This window comes from Pseudopodoces humilis, chromosome 6 (assembly GCF_049639895.1).
Source record: "Pseudopodoces humilis isolate 2021_Gansu_Grassland_sample_001 chromosome 6, ASM4963989v1, whole genome shotgun sequence".
Lineage (NCBI taxonomy): Eukaryota > Metazoa > Chordata > Aves > Passeriformes > Paridae > Pseudopodoces > Pseudopodoces humilis.
Window position 1 is genome coordinate 70674337 of NC_142205.1, and position 18964 is coordinate 70693300.

At 48.6% G+C, this 18964-nt stretch overlaps 1 protein-coding gene and 1 long non-coding RNA gene across 3 annotated transcripts in view; one reads left to right on the forward strand and one right to left on the reverse strand.

Annotated features, from left to right (window-relative positions):
* Window positions 1-11551, reverse strand: LOC148184239 (uncharacterized). Of its 2 annotated transcripts, XR_015772650.1 has the most exons (4): window positions 11229-11551; window positions 6487-6803; window positions 1638-1903; window positions 1-647 (listed from the first exon to the last, which is right to left on the reverse strand). It is a non-coding gene; the product is annotated as an uncharacterized LOC148184239 (long non-coding RNA). The 2 variants fall into 2 exon arrangements; XR_015772649.1 differs by having other exon boundaries at window positions 1-1903.
* Window positions 5814-18964, forward strand: part of CCNI (cyclin I) — a 22786-nt gene continuing 9635 nt past the window's right edge. Inside the window, exons 1-2 of the mRNA XM_005531724.3 lie at window positions 5814-5966; window positions 17349-17505. Coding sequence (XP_005531781.2) covers window positions 17392-17505 — 114 coding nt within the window. The 5' untranslated portion in view covers window positions 5814-5966; window positions 17349-17391. The remainder of the gene's footprint in view (window positions 5967-17348; window positions 17506-18964) is intronic.

The following is an 18964-nucleotide window of genomic DNA, read 5'->3' on the forward strand; positions in this document are numbered from 1 at the left end:
GGCTGCAGAATGAGCTGGCTCTGTGCTGAACCCGATGTTCTGCCTGTGTTGTCATGGAGGCCTCTCTCCACACACAGAGCTGGAAAGATCTAGAGAGCACTCAGGAGCAAACAGCAAGAGTCCAGTGCAACCTATTTTTTTAGTATGATCAAATCTCATTTTGGAGGGTTTGGAAATGGATCTGGCAGCAGAAGAGGAAGGAGGAGCCTTGCCCCAAGCGCAAACCCTCGCTTAAAGACAGCACTGAGGAAGGCACTCCCAGTGACTTCACCAGGGCCACGGCAAGAATATCTGCAGTTTTGTTGCTGGTGGGTTTTAGCTGCCCCACCTCGTTCAAACTCCACTCTCTGGTCACTGAGGGAAAGGAAGGAAGCAGGAAAGACCCCAGATCTGTGAGACATTTCACAACTTGCCGGGTGACTACAATTATTCATGATTTCTGCGGGGGGTGAATACAGGTACCCTTTGTCTTAGTCCTCAGCGGTTCCCACTCCAGCTGCTGTCAGAAATCCACCCTGCATCTTCAGGCCTAATAAAATACAACTCCCTGCCTCTTTTAGCCCATCACTCCAGATGCACATACCCACCTCGTGCAGGCAGTACTCCAACAGCAGCCCCAGCTCCGTTCCCACTGCAGCACAGGGAACCTTCCAGGAGCCAAGAGAAAAACATCAAATGGCAATAATTTGCCTTCAGTGCATGTTAAATTGTCTGAAAGGCAGCTGTGTGTTTCAATAGCCTCGTGCTTGTCGAAGCATGACCACAGAACCAGCAGTTTGCTCAGAGGCCTCCTTTAATAACCATTTGTTACTGGAAGGTGCATTTAATTCACTATATATTTTTGTCACTTACTTTAAGTGGGTTCTTTTATTTAATTGACAGGATAATTCTAGGCAGTGTTGAACTTAAGGCTTTGCAAAGATTTGTTGGTTTTTTTGTTTTTTTTTTTTTTAGAAAGGTGGTTGTGCATAATTTAAGGAGGCGTTTTCAAAATCACAGGGATTCTGCATAAATGGAATTTAAATTAGTCATTAAAAGTTAAACCAAGAAAAAGAAAAAAAAGAAAGGCAGTCACCTTCCTGCCTGTAGAACTAGGCAACTGCTGAGTAAAATGATTTGCTAGGAAGCATTTAGCTACAAGGACTGGATACTGTAATTTCTTGTTTATGATTTTCCACTTATTTTCCCATTTAACATTCCGTTTTCCCATAAAAGATGACAAGTCTCTTAACTATCTAACAAAGTGCTCCTTTCTCAGGCTGTCTCAAATGCTTCTATTCTTCTTTTGCTACAACTGAAATCTTGGGACAGCGTCTTCTATACTTTCCATAGGTATAATCACTAATTTTGAGACAGCATCAGCCAGTGTATTCTTCTCTTTATCAAACAATTCAGACTATCACAGATGGAAGGTTTTTCCCAACTGTAAATGAGAACAATTTCAGCCCAGTGGATTGGTTATTCCCACTGAAATAACTGGCAGCTGGAATTCTGGAAGTCTTGTGGAGTCTGCTGTCCTTATCCCAGTGCCAGTAAGGAATATCCCATATCCCCCCTTGCTGTCCAAATGACAACCTTCAGTCATTTCACGTCCACTGGCGCATAATGGCCTGCTCTTATTCCCCAATAATTCATACCTCTGTTTCACAAGACAAATTGCTCCGTGAAGGGTGAATGGAGATGCACGAATTTCCACGCCCAGCACCACAGATGTTTCCCAAGGAACAGCTGCAGGAACATTTCCACCATAGTTCTGTCTTAAAATACAGCATCCAGGCACGTTTCACTCACACGCTCTTGCTGCTTGCCAGAGGAAATAATTCAGATAGACTTTCTCAGATGCACCGGCAGGGAACGTGAGCCTGATCCACAAAGGGCAAATTATCCATTGGAAAAGGCACACCTACAAACATCACAGCAACACTGAGTTTTCTGGGGTTTTTTTTGCAGGGTTATAAACTCCTACAGTGCTGATATCAATGCCCCAGCACACAAAATGTCCAATATTGATGTCTACAGTAAAGCATAGCCACAGCCTTTCAACTGCCTTTTAAAAATGGAGAAAATAAAGGAATTCCTTATGTTTTGGAAAGGGAGAGATGGAAGAACACCTGTATTCCATGACACCACTCTGTCAACACTAAAAAGGTAAAAGTGGGAAAGCTGCTGAGGAGGAGGTACATTCACGCCCCTGTTGGTGTTCTTGCATGTTGTGACACGCTTTTCCAACTAAAAATCTATTTTCTAGGAAGAATGATGGATTTACTGGTGGGATCCCCAGGGTGAAGGGGGCAGTCTGAAGATATTACTGTCACCAAGTTAAATGAAATAGAGCCGGAGCAGAGCACGTTCCAAATAGCAAAGCACACGGCAGAAAATAGCAGCTCTGGTTGAGAAAATTACATTATGGGGCTGTTTATTTAGTAAAACTAAATCAGGTAAAAAGGTTAATTTAGTGTCTGCAGTTTCCCTCTCAGAATTAATCACTGAGTGAGGTGAAAGAGGTGCTTCATTTGCTAAATGTGAGCACATATTTCACTGTTCTGGATGAAAGCAGAACTGTGTCTTGGTGTTTTGAGAAGCTCCATGCTGGGAACAGATAGGAAGAGAATCTTGTGCAGCTCAAAGAGAAGGGTTTGTTTTCCTAGTAAATAATTTAAATTCCTGCTGTTAGGAAGAGCAGGGTGGGAACAGCTACACAAAGTCCTGTGAGGCCGTGGAGATGTTCCACTCGAGCTGACACTCCTGTCATTCCACTGAGGATGGTTTCTAAAATCAGCAGCCTTCTTTAACAGCTGCACTGGAAAGCTATGTTTAAGCTCAAAGAAATGAAGGAGACTGCATCTAGTTTCCTTTTTTCCTTTGCCACATTCTTCAGGAATACTGGGTTATTTTTTTTGGTTTTTTTTTTTTTCAAAGGGCAGCTAATTATTGCCTGTAGGAACAAGCAGAGCTGATGTACTCATAAGGTGGAACAGCCTAATAATTTGTATATACTGATTTCTACATTCCTTACTGGGAAAATCAGCATCCCATCAATTGATTCAACGCACAAAAAAAAGGTAAGGTTTTTCTAAAGCTACTTGTGATTTTGTATAGTTGAGTTTTCACAGAGATGAGACAGTTCAGTGTTCAAACCCATTTCATTCCTCTGGGAGAACTCCTTTGTGTTGGTAATTTTTCCTTGACAAGCACTTACTCCCTGAAAGCTGAGCAGAGCCTTGTTAGGTAATTTCACCATAAACCATGTTTTTAGGGTTCTCCTTGTTTCCTTCTGCTGCTTTCCCCAACATCCCACATTTGCAAACCACCCCTCTCACAAAGAAAATGGAGTTTAACTTTCTTCTCAGCTTCTGGGAAACCAAGAAATCCTCAGAGTCTGTTTCGCTTGTTTCTATTTTTTTTTTTTTTTAAGTTTTGGTTTTTAAACCAACACCATCTCCTCTAGGCTGATCAAAGCTGGCTTGCTACTTGAAGGATCACAGGTTAGCAACAAGTTAGATAAGTTATGTAAAGGCAGGAGTCAAAGCACAAACACAGTGATAACTACAGGGATAACTGGACTTGCTCTGTCACAGGGGGAGCTTGACCAGCTGAACCCAAAACAGCAGCTATTTTTATCAGCTCGCGTGTTTCCAGCCCCTTGGGATGTTCAAATGCTTTACAAACCATTTTAATGTCGCCTCACAACCTGCCTGACACGAAGGTGAAGCTACCCTTGCTCTGAGGCTGCCAGTGTGCACACGGATTTGAACTCCGCGAGCTCTGCGTGCCTGCGCTGACCTCTGAGTGCGCCTGAGTTGGGTGGGTATGACAATTCCCATTAACCTTTGAATCCCTGGCTTTAACTGACTGCTCAAAAGACACGCAGGGAGCAGCACCCAGGTCTCCAGAGCACCATAGAGCCAAAAGCACCAGACCATCTGGTTGTTCCTCTGAAGGGTTTTTAAACAACGCTGATAGAAATGGCTGCTGTAAGGACACACCGAGTCATAGAATCCTTTGGGTTGGCAGGGATTGAAGATCATTCCAGTTCAACCCCCAGCCACAGGCAGGGACACCTTCCACTATCCCAGGCTGCTCCAGGCCCTGTCCAGCCTGGCCTTGGACACTTCCAGGGATCCAGGGGCAGCCACAGCTTCTCTGGGCACCCTGTGCCAGGGCCTGCCCACCCTCACAGGGAATGATTTCTTCTAAAATCCCATCAAATCCTTTCCTTTCTTATCAGCACTAAGCCCTGTTGCCTCTTTCCATCTCTCCCTGCAAAACAGGCCCAAACACATGGAGTTCATGCTGGCTGCTTCCATCTCCTTCCCACTAAATCCCTAGGTTGCCGTCACTGCCACAAACTACCACTGGGATTTTGGAAAACTACCACAGCTTTAGAGACTTCTTAAACACTGACTCATAGGCAATGAGACTAGGGAAAGGGTTAAAAATTGAGATTGATGAATTTTTAGCAAACTGATTCAGAGTTAATTTGCTGGAAAATGAATAGGAAAAAAAAAATAAATCTATGTTCTCTCTCGATGATTTATGTCACTGTGCTTATTATCTCCGGAGGAAACCCTCCTTTGTGTGCTGTCTGAACAGCCAATAACTAGAGATACTGGAAGGAGTTTAAAGAAAACAATTTGCCTTTGCTCTGAACTTCTTGCTTTTATCTCCTCATTTCAACCTCTGGTGGTGTGGCAAGATTCTGACACTCATCACCGTGCCAGGATTTGCATGCCAACTATTTATTCTTTTCCTGGTCTTTGCTGCACAATATTGTAACACAGCCCCAAATCCATGAAAAAAAATTTAAAAAATTAAAAAAAAATAAAAAAAAGGCTTAGGTCACAAAAGAATTTCAACACAAGCTTTCTCAAGGAATAAACGGAGCTGTGAGACAACAGCTCGGCTTCCATAGCACTTCAGGCATCTTGTGCTGCCACTGGGAATGCCAGACACAGCCTGGAAACAAAGAAAAGGACAGTGCTACAGGCCTTTGTGCCGGGGAAAGGCGTAAGGAAGTAAATAAAGTCCAGGGCAAATCCCTGTTTACATTTTGCAGGGCAGTAAATAAGGGGATCACCAGGGATAACACAGGGCGCTCTGCTCCAGCACACGCAGACTGGGAGACACGGGATGCGCAAGGAATAGGCGAGACCGCGACGCCTTACCGAGGATCGCCGCAACTCGGGCCTTATTTACAATTAATTTACAGTTAATTTACAATTAAACACCTTTTCCCCGGGCTTCACGAGTGTTCGCCGCTCTAAAGACCGGCCCTGCCCCGAGCCCCCCGCCCCCCGCGCCCTCACGGAGCCGCGCACGCGCCGCAGATTCAGCCGCGTGACTCGACACCTCCGCGCGATGCTTCCGCCAGAGAAAAAGAGTCCCCGTTCTCCCCCCACCCCCTCCGCCCTGCCGCTCCCCCTCACAGCCACCGGCCCGGGGGGAGAACCGGGAGGGGAGAACGGGGAAGGGAGAGCCGCCTCCAGCCGCCGCCGGCCTTCCGCACGGCTGACGCGGGGCTTTGTCCCCGGCCGGCGGCGCTGAGGCGAGGTGGTTCCGCGCTGAGGGGCGCTCGCGCCGCCTCGCCGGCGCTTCTTTCTTCCCCCCCCTTCCCCTCCCCGAACCCCCCGGGAAGCAGCTGGCTGCGGGCTGCCTCTCGCTCCCCTCCCCTCCCTTTTAGTTTTTATTTTATTTTTTATTTTATTTTAATTTAACCCCCCCTCCCTCCCTCCCGCGCGGCGGCGGCGGCCCGCCTACCTCCCCCCCACCCCCCCCACAGATTTCCTCCCCCCTCACCTTTCCTTCCCCGGTCATGGCGACATGAGGAGCCCGCCGGCCACCGCCGCCGCCCCGGGCATGGGCCCCGCACGGTGCTGAAGCGCCGCGGAGGAGCCCCGGCGCCGCCGCCCCGCCATGGGGTGCTGATGGCCGGGCCCCGCCGGGCACCCCGCCGCCGCGCAGGGGAGGTGAGAGCCGGGAGGGGACGGGGGGGATCGGGGCTGTGGGATGGGTGGTGGGGAGCGTGCACGGCATCGCTGTGCAGCGCTGTAATTATAAACGCTGTAATCGTACACGGGCAAAGTAAAGGCGCGCCAAGCATCCTGCCAGCGGTGCTTTGTGTGCCCTTTGTCGGGTCTCTATGCCTTCCCTCGGCCGTGACCTCCCAGGCCATGCAGGGGCTCAGCGGCGCATCTCTGCCCCAGGTGTGACTCCGGTCACAGCGCGGGATTTACAGTCAGAGAATGTTAAAGGGGCTGGAGCGCACCTTAAAAATCACGTAGTTGCAACCCGTGTGCACGGGCAGGACACCCCAGCCTCTCCAACCTGGATTGGAACGCTTTTGGGCTTGGGGCATCCACAGCCTCCCTTGGGCAACCTGTTCTAGTGGCTCACTACCCTCATAGTAAAGAATTTCTTCAAAATACCGAACCTAGATTTCCCCTTTTTCAATCATACCCATTATTCCTTGTCCTATCACTACAGTACCTGAAGAAGAGTCTTCTCCAGCTTCCCTGTAGGCCTCCTGGTTTTGGGTTTTGCTCTCTTGTATTCGTGTACTTCATTGGCAGAGATGGGCTGCACTCTCTGCCTGCTTTCCTCTTAGCTCTCCCGACTTCGATGGAAGAAGTTTCCTTGAAGGAAGAGCAGCATTGTGTTCTCTAAATCCATCTCCAGAGGGGTGAACTGAAGGGAGCAAGGTTGCCATGGGGTTTTGTGCTTGTGGTAGAAAGCACAGTGACAAAAAAAGTCCTCCTGAAAACTTGTCCACTGAACACAGAAAAACCTGCTCTCCCATTTTTACCCTGTGAAGGAGGGAAAAAGGAACAAACCCTCGTTTTACCACTCTTAAAAGTAAGGGAGTTGGATGGCAGGCTGATTCAAGCCTGAACTTAAAAATTATTTCAGCATCAGCCTTTGTCTGCTCCCAGACATTTCCTTCAGTGGTGTGCTGCAACAGTGAGTACATGGCACAGTACACACACCTTTTAAAGACAGAAGGGTTTTTTTTACTGAAATGTTTAAATGAAGCAAGATGGAAATGGTGCACAACACTCTTTGGAAAGGGGAGCATCTCAGCTGCAGGGGTGGCAGCTGTGCCCCCCACCTCTGCCCCACTGCAGGTGCACCTGGAGCCTGGGTCAGGCAAGGTGAGGGTGTCTCTCAACAAGCAAATCACGGCATCTTTTCCTTGTCTTGAGGGTTGGATTTCAGATCCCTGCAAATGATTCAGATTTGGTTTTCAAGTAGCTTGGCTGGCTCGTAGGGCAGGGGGAGGGCTTGTTCTCATCAGTGCCTACACAGACCATGGTGTGGGATGTGGGAAGCTCATTTTTTGGCTTCTCCCCAGCAGGAACTGAACTTTCACATGGGGGGGGTGTGTGTATATAGATGTACACACACACACAGAGTTTTAATTATCCTTCACCCCTGTGTAGAACTTACACACAGTTTGGTGTGGCAGAACTCAGCTGCTGCTTTGACTGTGTTTGTTCTCTAGTCCCAAGTCCTTCTGCACTATATTTGGTCTGGGACCCAGCTTAAAAATCCTGATACTGTCTCTGGTTTTCCTGTTTCCAGGTGGTTCCACTAACATGTACCCACATTTATCAGTTTAATCAGGGGTCAGTTCAAGCGTGACACCATTCAGTGCTGCCGTCTTTGCTCGTGTCACTGCCCTGGGAGCAGCTTTTCGGTGGACTGAGTGTTCACAGCTTTGTAAAGCATTGAGCATCTCCCCTGTAATTACAGCCTCTTTGCTTTTCCATTCTCAGCCTTTCTGTGCTCACCTGCCTCTTTGCATCCCTCATGCAGACTGGAATGAGACCTCCAGCAGCATCCCTATGGTGGAAGGTGCTTTCCCTTGCACACCTCCAGCCATACAATGGTTAAAGCAGTAATTACTCTTGACCTCATGCTGAAGTGGCTTTTGGGGAACATTTATATTCGCAGGTCTAATCACTGTGTTTTTACCAGGTGGTTTTTGTATTTAGGAAATAAAGTTCAGCATCATGCCAGTGTAAATGATCCATTCGAACTGGGTGATGAAAGGGATAGATAAAAACATGTGCAGTTTATGCCACACTGAGGGATTTTAAAAAGGTCAGGCAGGAGCAGTGGCCTCAGGAAAGCTAGACATCATATTCTGAGTGCCACATGATAACCCTTAGGACTCGATTGCCTGAGCACGGACCAGACTGTGAGCCAAGACCTGCATCTCCAGATGGATCCCACACGGCCATGGGATCTCAATTCCTCCCCTGCGACACGTAGAATGTGTGCCCAGAGCTAACATGCCCAGGAACCTGCCTGTATTTGCCTTTTTTCCTTGGCTCCCATGACTTTGTGGGGCCCAAGGAGGTCCTGACCAAAGACCTTTTCCAGCACACCCCAGTGAAACAGCGGGAAAGCCAGGCTGGACATTGAGGAGGGGGTTTTAAGAGGGATTCTGCTACATTGAGAATAGTTTCTTTGAGAACACAGCACAATAATAGCTATTTCCAAAAGCCAAAGAAACACAGTGAAGTCATTGAAACGGAAGGAAATCTCAGGTGTCTCCAGGCTCTGTACAAAGCAGATGTGGTCTGACATTTTCCCTTCCTGTGTGTTTGCTGACTGCAAGTACTATCAACACTCGTTTATTAACCACAGTGGCTATTTGCACTTGCTGTGCAAACTCCTCTGAAAGCTCACTCGTAAATAACATGTTACTGCAGATATTCCATACTGCTCAGCAGCCCAGACACCAAATATCTTTGCCAGGCTGATGGGAGCTGTTGGATGAACCCATCTGCCAAAGGCTTTTGGACCTTCTGGGTGGTCCTCACACAGCGAGACCCTGTTTCTCGGCTGGGGTGACTTGACTACAGCGATCTGTTAGACAAGAACCCCTAAAAACATCAGCCTTTACCCTTTGTAATAATTTTGACTGTAAGTCTTGGCGTTGGCACCTGACTGCAGCCACGCAGCTCAACCATCAGCCTCAGCTTAGTCTCCCTTTGTGAGAGCCCTGCCAGTGTGTGCATGCACTCAGCGACAGGAGCAAAGCGGGATTCGCACAGCTTGGCTGTGGAAGCAGTGGCAGGAGCACTCCAGCTGCTGTTACAGACTGCCTCAGACACTCTGCTTCCTTCCCCTTCCTCTGTACCCTCTCTCCCAGAGCTCCCATGTCTGGGTTGATTTTGTTTTAGGCTCAGGAATGGTTTTAGGTTGTCCAGAGCTGTGGGTATATCAAAGCTCTCGCAGGACAGGAGAGATGAACACACAGCGAAGAGCCTGTGCCATGCTATTTTTGCGGACAATTGGAATTATATCCTTTTCTGTATTGTCTCAACAAGAGGCTAATTAGTCAGCAAGCTCGAGCTCCTGGAGGATAATTAAGCTGTATAACTGTGGGTTCTCTTTGGTTGATGAGAAAGAGGAGGCAGTACCCTCAGAGCACAAGAATGCTGCTCTGCAGCTACTGTGCTGTACCTCATAATTGATCTATTGTTTCAACAGCAGATAATTCTTCATTTCCTCATAATTATCTCTTTTTACTGCCTCACGCTGTATCCTGATATTAGCTGTAATCACTAATTTATCCTGAAGCCAGTCAGAATCTATAAAGCAAAATATTGGCCATGGTGAGCACTTAGGCTTTCAGGCTTTTCCTAAAATTCTCTTTCGTCGTTGTCAAGAGGCATCAATCCATCGTAGTCGGGCACTTTTTGGATGTGGGTGTTGAACTGGGTATAAACTTGTTTGGTTTTATCACTGTTCATTGATGTTAATGACTGACTGCTGCCAAAAGACAAAAAGAGCTACTGCTGAATCCTGTCTCTGTGTTTTTGCCCACAGAGGCATTGTATTTATTTGGTTTCAGGGGATTATATTACTCAAAAGGTGGTGCATGATGCTTTAAATTCCGAATGCCTGTCAGCCCTTGCCTCAAGAGAGTTAGTTTTTATGGGCTTGAAAGCCTCTGGCCCTGTTTTATAAAATTACTGTTTTCCCTCATACTTTGTGAGCTTGCTTTTCCTTGGAGTGACTTCCTTCAAGTTACTGTTGATTTATACCAAGTTAAATTGGTGGGAGAAGTGAATCATGCTCTGCATGTGTTGCTTTGGGGAGACTACTAGGGAGACATTACATAATGCCATGTTTGGTTTGCCCCTTTTTTTTTTAATTCTCAAGCCTTTTTGCTGCCTAAAGAACAGACAAGCAGCTCTGGGCCCTTAGATCTGGGCTGCTTTGAGCCTTTAGCCCTTGAGATCCCCAAGTGCTTGAGACTGGAAAGTACCTCTGAAGGTCAACTTGGCCACCTAAAACCACTTGCTCTGTGCCATCAGAGCACCTTTTCAATGCCTCCAAGGATGGAAACACCACAGCCTCTCTGAGCAACCCAGCCAAAACTCTGTCAACCTCACAGTAAAGAAATGTCACTGATTACCACACTCTGGACACAGTCATTCAGCCACTTCTCATTCCACCTCACTGTCTGTTTACCCAGACCCTACTTGCAGCCTTCCCCTTGCCACCCAAGTACTCAAGCCCCTTCAGTCTCCCCCAGAGCTTGCCAGACCCAGTTCCAGCTGGGCTTTGGCTTCTGTCTGACCTCATCCCCAGCTGCCTCCACTATCCCATGGTCACTTCAGCCAAGGCAGCCTCTGACCCTCACACCTCCCAACAAACCCCTCCTTGTAGGAGGGTGTGGGGTCCAGCAGAGCCCCCCTATCCTGGGTGCTCCCCCACACTGTCCTGCCTGCACACATCACAGTCATCAGGAGTCCCCGTGGGCACCAAGGCACCAGCACCTCCTCTTTCAATAGAGCCTGTGTCCCTCCAGTGCAGCAGTCTCAGGCCATGGGAGCCATCCCACCACTGCCCTGTGATCAGCACTGTGCTCTTCCACCTGCACACACCTCTCCGAGTTAGCTCCCCACACTGTTCAGAAGCAGACACACACCTCAGGGAAGCACCCCAACATGCTCACCTGCCAGAAAGAGTGTGTGGGGTTTTTCCAGAATGGAACCTCACAGATGTAGCCATGCTTACATGCAAATGCTGAAAGTGAGCCCACTTAAGCATCATTTGTTGTTACTTTTTTGATACCTTCCTGTCCTCTCACCCCCACATCCTTGAGCCTTTCTAGTTATAAACCTTGAGGTGGGGCTGAGGGTTTCCTTTGGCACTAAAGCTAGCAGTTCCCTCCTTCCACCCTTCCCCTTCTCCGCAGACACTTCACTTACCTTGATGGTAGGGGTGGGCACTGCCTGGTTCTCTGTTGCAGATGGGGCTGAGGCTCTCCATGCTGACAAGTCCCAGAGAAAATCCTGTCCATCTCCCAAAAAACTCTGACGTTGTGCAGCCCTAAAACTCCTTCACTTGGCACCACCATGGCTCCTCCAAGACAACCAAACCTTGAGCAGGACCAAGGCCCTGGGCACTCCCTGCTGGGGAGCTGGCCCCATGGTGCACCACCACCGTGCCTGAGACTGCTTACACTGGAGCAGGGCTGCTAAAACTCTCCCTCACAGCACCTCAATTCCACATCAGCTCTGGCACAAGGTCCTGCTGCCTCTACTGCCTCTTAGACTTTGCACAGGTGCTTCTTAGCAGGTGCTTGGCTCTCCCTAATTTGGGGCAGCTGGTGATGCTCCTTGGAAGTTGCTGGGGTTCCCTGCTTTAGTGGCTCAGCAATAGCAGCGCCCTCAAGTTCTTCAGAGGTTCACAGGTGTTCCCCAGTAGTCCTGAACCTTGTCCCCAAAAGATCCAGAGAGTGCCCAGGCAGAACCCAGAGGGTGCTTGGTCACTTGCCTGTGGGAGCTGCTCATTCCCTTGCCAGTGGTGTACAGGGAGTTTGTACAAGGCTCAGCTGTTGCTGTCTTGGATTTGGTTGTCATTTACATTGGGAAAAGCATAAAAATAATGTGGGTCGTTTCAGCAAGCACTGGTTTCTTTTTTTCCTTATTCTGTCTGGTGCTTCAGTTGTGAACGAGAAGATGACACTGTGTTTTTGGTGTGTGACCACTGTGATTGTCCCAGGCGAGGGATGACTGTCCTTGACGTGACACCCCAGTGCACTCAATAAAGGCTCATATTCCTGACCTGTTCCTGAGCCTTGGGATCTGCTGCCAAACAACAGCAGGGCCCATTCCTACTGAAATTTGTTTAAATGTTGTGAGGAATTTACATTTTCCATTCATTTTTAGGTTCAACTAAACCAAAATAAAATCTCAGAGCAGAACTCAGGAAAGTACATTGAGTTTCATCTCCTCTTTGTATCAACACATACATTCTGCAGCTGGAGCTGCTCTCCTAGGGCTGAATCCCGTGTTTCCCTTTTATCCAGTTTCCTTGGTCTGTTGCTGCCCCAGCAGGGAAAAGAGCTGTGATTAAAGCAGCCTGTTTGCACCACTCGGAAGCTGTGGCATGGAATATTTAATCCGTTACTGGCCAAAGACCTTTCTGGGCAAAGGCTGCTTCAATGGACTCATCTTGGCAGTTGCCAGACAAAAAGGAAAGGCAAACCTCCACCACCTCCTCCCCCTCCTCCTCTGGCACTTCCTACCAGAGCCACTAGAACAGGGAGTGGGGCAGGCATGGTTCTGGAAGCGCGCCCGTCTCGCCAGGAGGGAAGAATGGTGACATTGTCTGAAAGTTCAGTCAGGAGCTCATCTTCTACCTTGTTTTTTAGCAGTCCCTCCTTTGAAAAATGTAATTTTAAGTTTCCTGTAAACAGCAAACCCCTGATGTCAGTCACAAGGCTGGGGGGGAATGAAGGGGAGCAGAGATCTCTTAGAACTGGTCCTGTTTATGGAGCAGCCCTTTTCCAGAGGGCTCCTCCTTCCTAGCTGCTAAATGGACCCTGGGATTTCTGTTTCAAAACAAGGTGTAAAAACCCCTCCCCTCCCTCCATCAAAACACGGCTCTGCGTTCCCTTTTCGACCCGTGGTTTTAGCTGGCAGGTTCCTTTAAAATGTTTGGAAAAATTCATCTGTTTGGAAAATGGGCACTAAAATGAGGTCAGCTTTATTTGCACTCCTAGGAAAAATCTGGTTGGAGGAAAAGAAGTGGCGAGCGTGGACGTGAGCCCGCCTGAAGGATGCTGCCAAAATACCTCAGAGCCTTGCCTTTGTACCAGGTTGTGGGAGGCAGCTCGGGCTGAGTCACACAGACAAGTGGCAAGGGCCCTCTTCCTCTCCCAGCCTCCAAAAAATTGCCTCCTTCCGAATTTGGGCTGAGCCACGGCTCTAACGTGCTGTTGGTTAAAGGTGTGAGGTCACCTGCAGGCCCTTAGATTTGACACTGAGGCACTGCTCGTGGGGAGAATTCGTACTGGACTTTGTATTTCACCAGAAGTCAGTTTGTTGCTTCAAACAGACACCTTACTTAGGTGTTAACATTTGAAACTGTATTCCCAAACATACATTTTCCCTTTTATTGTCTCACAACACTGCCGAGCTGTTTCTGTTGCCCATTTATTTTGTACAAGCCAAACCGGTTGATTTGAACCCACACTGCTCATTTATTGCTGTCACACCAGGCTGTGCTTTGGCATTTCCCTCTGCCCAGCACAGAGTCCCAGACTGCTTCACTGCCGGGCCATGAGGAAAGAGTTAAGCTGAGAGAAAGCCCCAGGTACTAAAATTAACATCCATCCCAGCCCCCGGCCACAGCTTTGAAATTTCTAATCACAACTTGCAGTTAGACATTTCTGCTAGCAGTAGGCTTGGATCCTTTGAAATCACAGATGGCTGGCTGGAGCTCCGAGGAATTCAGTCTCCTCCTCTCTTCCTTCTGCTTCGCCTTCCCCCCACTGCCCAGAAAAATCTGTTTGCAGGTCATCTGTGAGATTTTATTATTGCTTGTTAAAGCTGAAGCAGATTTGGCTGCTGGTTGCTGAAAATAGGAGGTCTGCAGGAATTGGCGTGGTGCTTCAGCTCCACTGGAATAACGCCCCGTGTTCGGAACTCCCACCTGGGTTGATGTGCAAAACAAAGGTAGTGGGGTTTGGGCTGTCTCTAGCCCTAGAAATCTTGTCAATTGTTTACAAAATGAGCTGTGTTAAAAACAAACAAACAAACCAACCCCCCCATAGCAAACAGGAAACGGGCCACAATCAAAACCAAAGGTTTTTGTTACTGCCCTGAATTATTTCAGTGATACTGTTTGTAATTCAGTTGTATGAGGACAGTTAAATTGCAGCTGGGGGCAGGAAAATCAGGAGCTGTATTAGGAGCTTGTCCTGAGTACGTTCCTGGAGCAGCATCTTTTGTATGCAGGAGGTACTTTTTATTTTACTGTACTTTACTTTACTTTTACTTTGCAAGTGATTACAAAGCCTAAAAAAACCAAACCACCTCTGTTTTGCACCCCACACAAATGCACCCCCCAAACCATGAAGTGTTACTTGGTCAGGGAGTCATCTGCACCAATTCCTGCAGAAACTGCTTTTGGAAACTGTAGCCTGCAGCACTTGGCAGCCTAAAATCTCTCCAGGGAAACTGAAAAGCATTTCTTTGAGTCAAGGTAGCTGTAAACTTGGACCAAAGAGAGATCTTTATGAGATGATAGATCTTTATTTTATGGACCAGCTCGGGGTGTTTACCATGGATAAGGAGGTGATTTTTGATGCCTCTCACAAGTGAAAACCTCACATCAAGGTTTTGACTCTCTAATTTCAGAGCAAGATCCAACTTGCAGCTCCTCACAGGCGGCGTCAAAGCCTTGACTGGGCTCACTTCTCCTATTTTAATTCCCCAGCTGTTCTTTGAGAGGTTTCAGTGCAGCCAGTTGTCCTTCCAGTGAAGATTAGGAACTTTAGGAACTGTTTGAACAGTGGTTGAAAAACTCCCAAAGTAACCACAGGGGAAAAAAAACCCCGAACCCAAAATGCCAGCACCCTGGAGCTAAAGTTTAATTTTCAATCAGGGAGCAAAGCTGGGGTGAGTTAGTTGATGGTGACTTTCCCAGCTTGGGCAGTTCCTCCAGCTGTGGGTGGCTCAGGCTCGGTTGCAGAAAGACTCAGGAAGCTTCTGGCTGGAGCAAGTGTTTGGTGTGGGGTCAGGCTCAGGCCTCCTGCTGGCCCTGCTGGTGTCTAAGAGGTGCTGCCACACTGCCAGGGTTGTGTAGTGCTGCTTTTCTGGGCTGCTCAGGTGTTCCTGTCCTGAGCTGGGCAGAGAGAAGCGTCCATGGACCGCCCTGTGCTGCATTTTGGGAAGCTGTGCCAGCCCTCCTGTTCTTCATCCTCCCAGAGCCTGCTCTGCCTCTGCTCCCTTGTGTTTTGGGAAGGCTGCACGCAGTCCTGCTGGCGGTTTTTTCCAATGGCACTCATTTATCTGATGGAGAGCTATGTAAATGGAGATGCAAACCCGATTCAGCCCCGGGGTGCTTGGCCTCTCTCCCGGCTGAGCTCTCTCGGCTGGAAAACCGCGCGCCACTCTCGCTCCAAGGGAAACTTTCAAGCGCGTCATTCCTCTTCTTTTTCCCTTATAAAGGTTATTGTGCCTCAGCCCTCGATTGAATTACATCCCTAGTTCACAAAGGAAAGGTTATTTTCCCCTCTCTTTTGCCCTTGGCAGCTGGAGAGCTGTTGACAGCAGAGCTCACTAAAAATGCCCCCTGCAAGGCCCTGGGTATGTCCTGGGACACCCCGAGCTCTCTGCTGGGGCCACTGACCGGCCCAGGCAGCACAGGGACATCCTCAGGAGGGATCAGGGCAACTGAGAGCTCTTTGCTGGTTCCAGAGGCTTGCAAAACCCGTTGGTGTTGTAAACATGGTGGGAATATTTATGTCACAACACAAGAAAACAGCCTGAAATTTTTCCCTGTGTTGTCTCCAATGATTTCGGGGTTGGCTAATTACTCTCTCTTCCCTGCAAAACCAAGGAAGTACCATCAATATTTCATGACAGGAGACATGGTCGGGCTAAATATAGCTGCTGGTTTTTTCCTGACGAGTGTGGAGTGAGCTGCTCCCGGTCTCCTGGCTCTCAGGCCTCTGCCCTGGGTCTGCTCCTGCCCTTGCCACATTCCACCCTTTGCCATGAGGTGGTGAGGGATCCAGCCCTTGGGAAGCAGTCTGGCCACAGGGAAAACTGTGGCTCTGATGGGAGGATCATGAGATGCTAATGAAGCTCCGAAGGGAAGGCTGTGACTCTGCATCCCTGTTTCCCCTTCAGCCCCGTTTACAGTGAGTGTCCTCAGGATCAGCCCCAGGTTTACAAACGAAATGCAAAATCGAGTGAGTGCACGTAAAGAAACTGTGGTTGGAGGTTCTGGAGTTTCACTTCCCCAGGCAGAGTCTCCTTCTGGGCAAGTGAGGAACTTCTCATAGGGGTTTTTCAGCCCACGGTGGCCATTTGGGGGCTGGTAAGGAGGAGGCAGGCACACCACAGAGCTTCAAGAGTCCTGTTCAGGATTCCTGCTTGCAAGGTGTTGTGTCTATTCAGTGACATCTGGACACCTCATGTAGGGATGTGCCAAGCCAGTACAGGCTGTCCCTTGTTCATGGAGCAGGATTTGTTATGTAAAAATCTAATATAGAAAGGGTTCCTGTTCAGGACAGAGGGCCCTGACGTCTGTTTGCCACTTAAAACCTTCTGGGCTCTTAAGTGAGACTGGAGTGTGGTTTTATACCTGGTGCAGGTTGTGTGAATAAAGAATAACATTTGTTCTCTATCAATTTGATCTTTAAGGTTTCCTTTAGCTCCAGGAAAGCACCTTGAATCTTCATTTGCTCCGAGCTGCTTTTGTTGTTGTTTATAGTAAGGGATTGTTTTCCCTGTGAATTCTGTTTATTTCCTCAGAGTCAGCACCTTGCTCATTTCCTGTAAATACAGCCGGGACTGTTTGTTGTATTCACATGAAAATTCCTGGTTAGGGAAACTCTGTTCCCAGTGTTTGGCCAAAATCCACCTTGAGGGGATTGCACAGGACCTCATGCAAAGAATTGGAAGTTTCACTAACTTTCCTATGGATTTACCCTTCATTTACCATTTCACTGTTTCGCTTAAGTCATTTAACACTGCCCAAGATCTGCCCAAAATCTGTCCAAAATCTGCAGCCACAGTCATGGTAGGCAGTCTCAGAACTACCTAAATAACCTTTTCCATCAGATCATCTCCTCCATTTGAGAGCAGGTGGTGGAAATCTGTTGTCTTTGAAGAAGTGAAAGATAAAATCCTTGTCTCTGCTTTGTTTCCCATTTGTACTGGACAAGTTTTGTGGCAGGCTGTTGCTGCCAGGTGAGGCTGTGCCAGGGCTGGGGGAACAGTTCCTTTTCCTGCAGCTTCAGTCCCCTCTGCGCTGCCTTCTGCTGGACAGGCGCAGCCCGGTGTTTCACCAAGCTGTCTTTGCTTTTGCAGGTAGCTGTATCCAGCTGGGTGGCAGGTGGATCCAAGGGTTACCATGAAGTTTTCAGGACCCCTGGAGAGCCAGAGGTTGTCTCTCCTTCTGGAGATGGCAATCTCTAGGGAAGCTCAAATGTGGAAAGCACATGTGCCGAAAATTCAGCCTGATCAGGTAATGTCTGTCCTTCACATCATCCATCCCAGCAGAGGAAGGAGACTGTCCTGGGGGGCAGGTGGGGGAGCAACTGGAGGTGTTCAGGAGCAGTTCCCTTTCCTGACACCCAGGGAATCGGCCTCAGAGGGAAGCAATTCCCTCTTTATTTGATGGACAGGCCTGCCCCAGGGGTGCAGAACACACGGCACAGCACACGGGGTTAGATCTCTGCCAGGCTTGTGAGAGCACATCCATACATTGTCCTGATTAAATTAATTTTACAAACGGTGTGGATTATTAGTGCCTGTTTCTGCTGGGCACCAACTCTGCAACAGTTCTTAAAAGCAGCTTCATTTTCTCGGAGTAATTCACTAATGGCAGCATTGATCTGATGCCTGCTCCAGGAAGAACCCTACTGACTCCAGCAGGTCTATTTATGGAGCAGGGTGCAAGCTCGTGTCAAGGGAAGCAGAGCCAGGCACTGGCCTGTTCCAGTGAGGAATGTTCTCACGGGGCTGGAGGAAAATTCAGGGTGGAAGAGCCCACTGAGGCTCCATAGTCTAAGCCCCATCTTGTGCCGCAGGGAGGTTGGACCGGGCCCCTCATGGCCTCACCCAGCCCAAAGTGGGTTTGTGCTCCTTTGGGAGGAGGCTCTGTCTCTCCTGTGCACTCCACAAAGTTCTGTCTGAAACAAAACGTGGAAGGTGAGGACATTGTCACGGAATTTCTGGCCTTTTGTTGCTGGGCTGGGCTGAAACAACCGCACTGAGGGCCCAGATCCAGGCTTGCTGTTGTTGCAGCACATTAAATGTTCACACAGGTAAGTCAGCTGCACTCAGAGCTAATCTCTGACGTCTTTGTTTTCTCTGTCTGGCAAACAAGAAGCTGCTGCTGTTGGGCAGGAGCAAATACATTTTTAAGGGCCTCAGTATTAGTTTTGTTAATCCACGTTTTGGTTTCCAAAGGAGTGATCTGGTTGTCAGAGGTGTGGAGTGCATTGTAGCTGTGGCTGTCTTGAGGCACGTACAGCTTAAGACTCTGGCTTATGGTAAACCAGCCTGTCATTCCCTGCTGGCTGTGCTCCTGGGGTGATTATAATGTAGGGAGATAAGATTACAGGATAACAAGATGGGGTAGCCAAACCAGATTCATGGGTGAAGATTTCACAGAGATGAGGCACTTGCCGTTCTACCGTGGTGAAGTTGGTTCTGGTGGCTCAGAAACCAGCACCTGCCTCAGGCAGACTTGACAGCAGTCCCTCCTCCTCTGTGCTTGTCCTTGCTCCTGGAATTTCCACCCCCAAAACTCTTGTCTCGGTGTAAGCTTTTTTTTTTCTCTTTTCCTACACGTCAGCTCAGACACTGACATTACCAGTGCTGTGCTACTAAATGTTTCCTAGCAGTAAGGGACTGCTAACCGGGAGTGGAAGCTGCGTGTGTGAGTGTGAGATGTAGGAAGGTCAGAGGGAGAGGAGAGC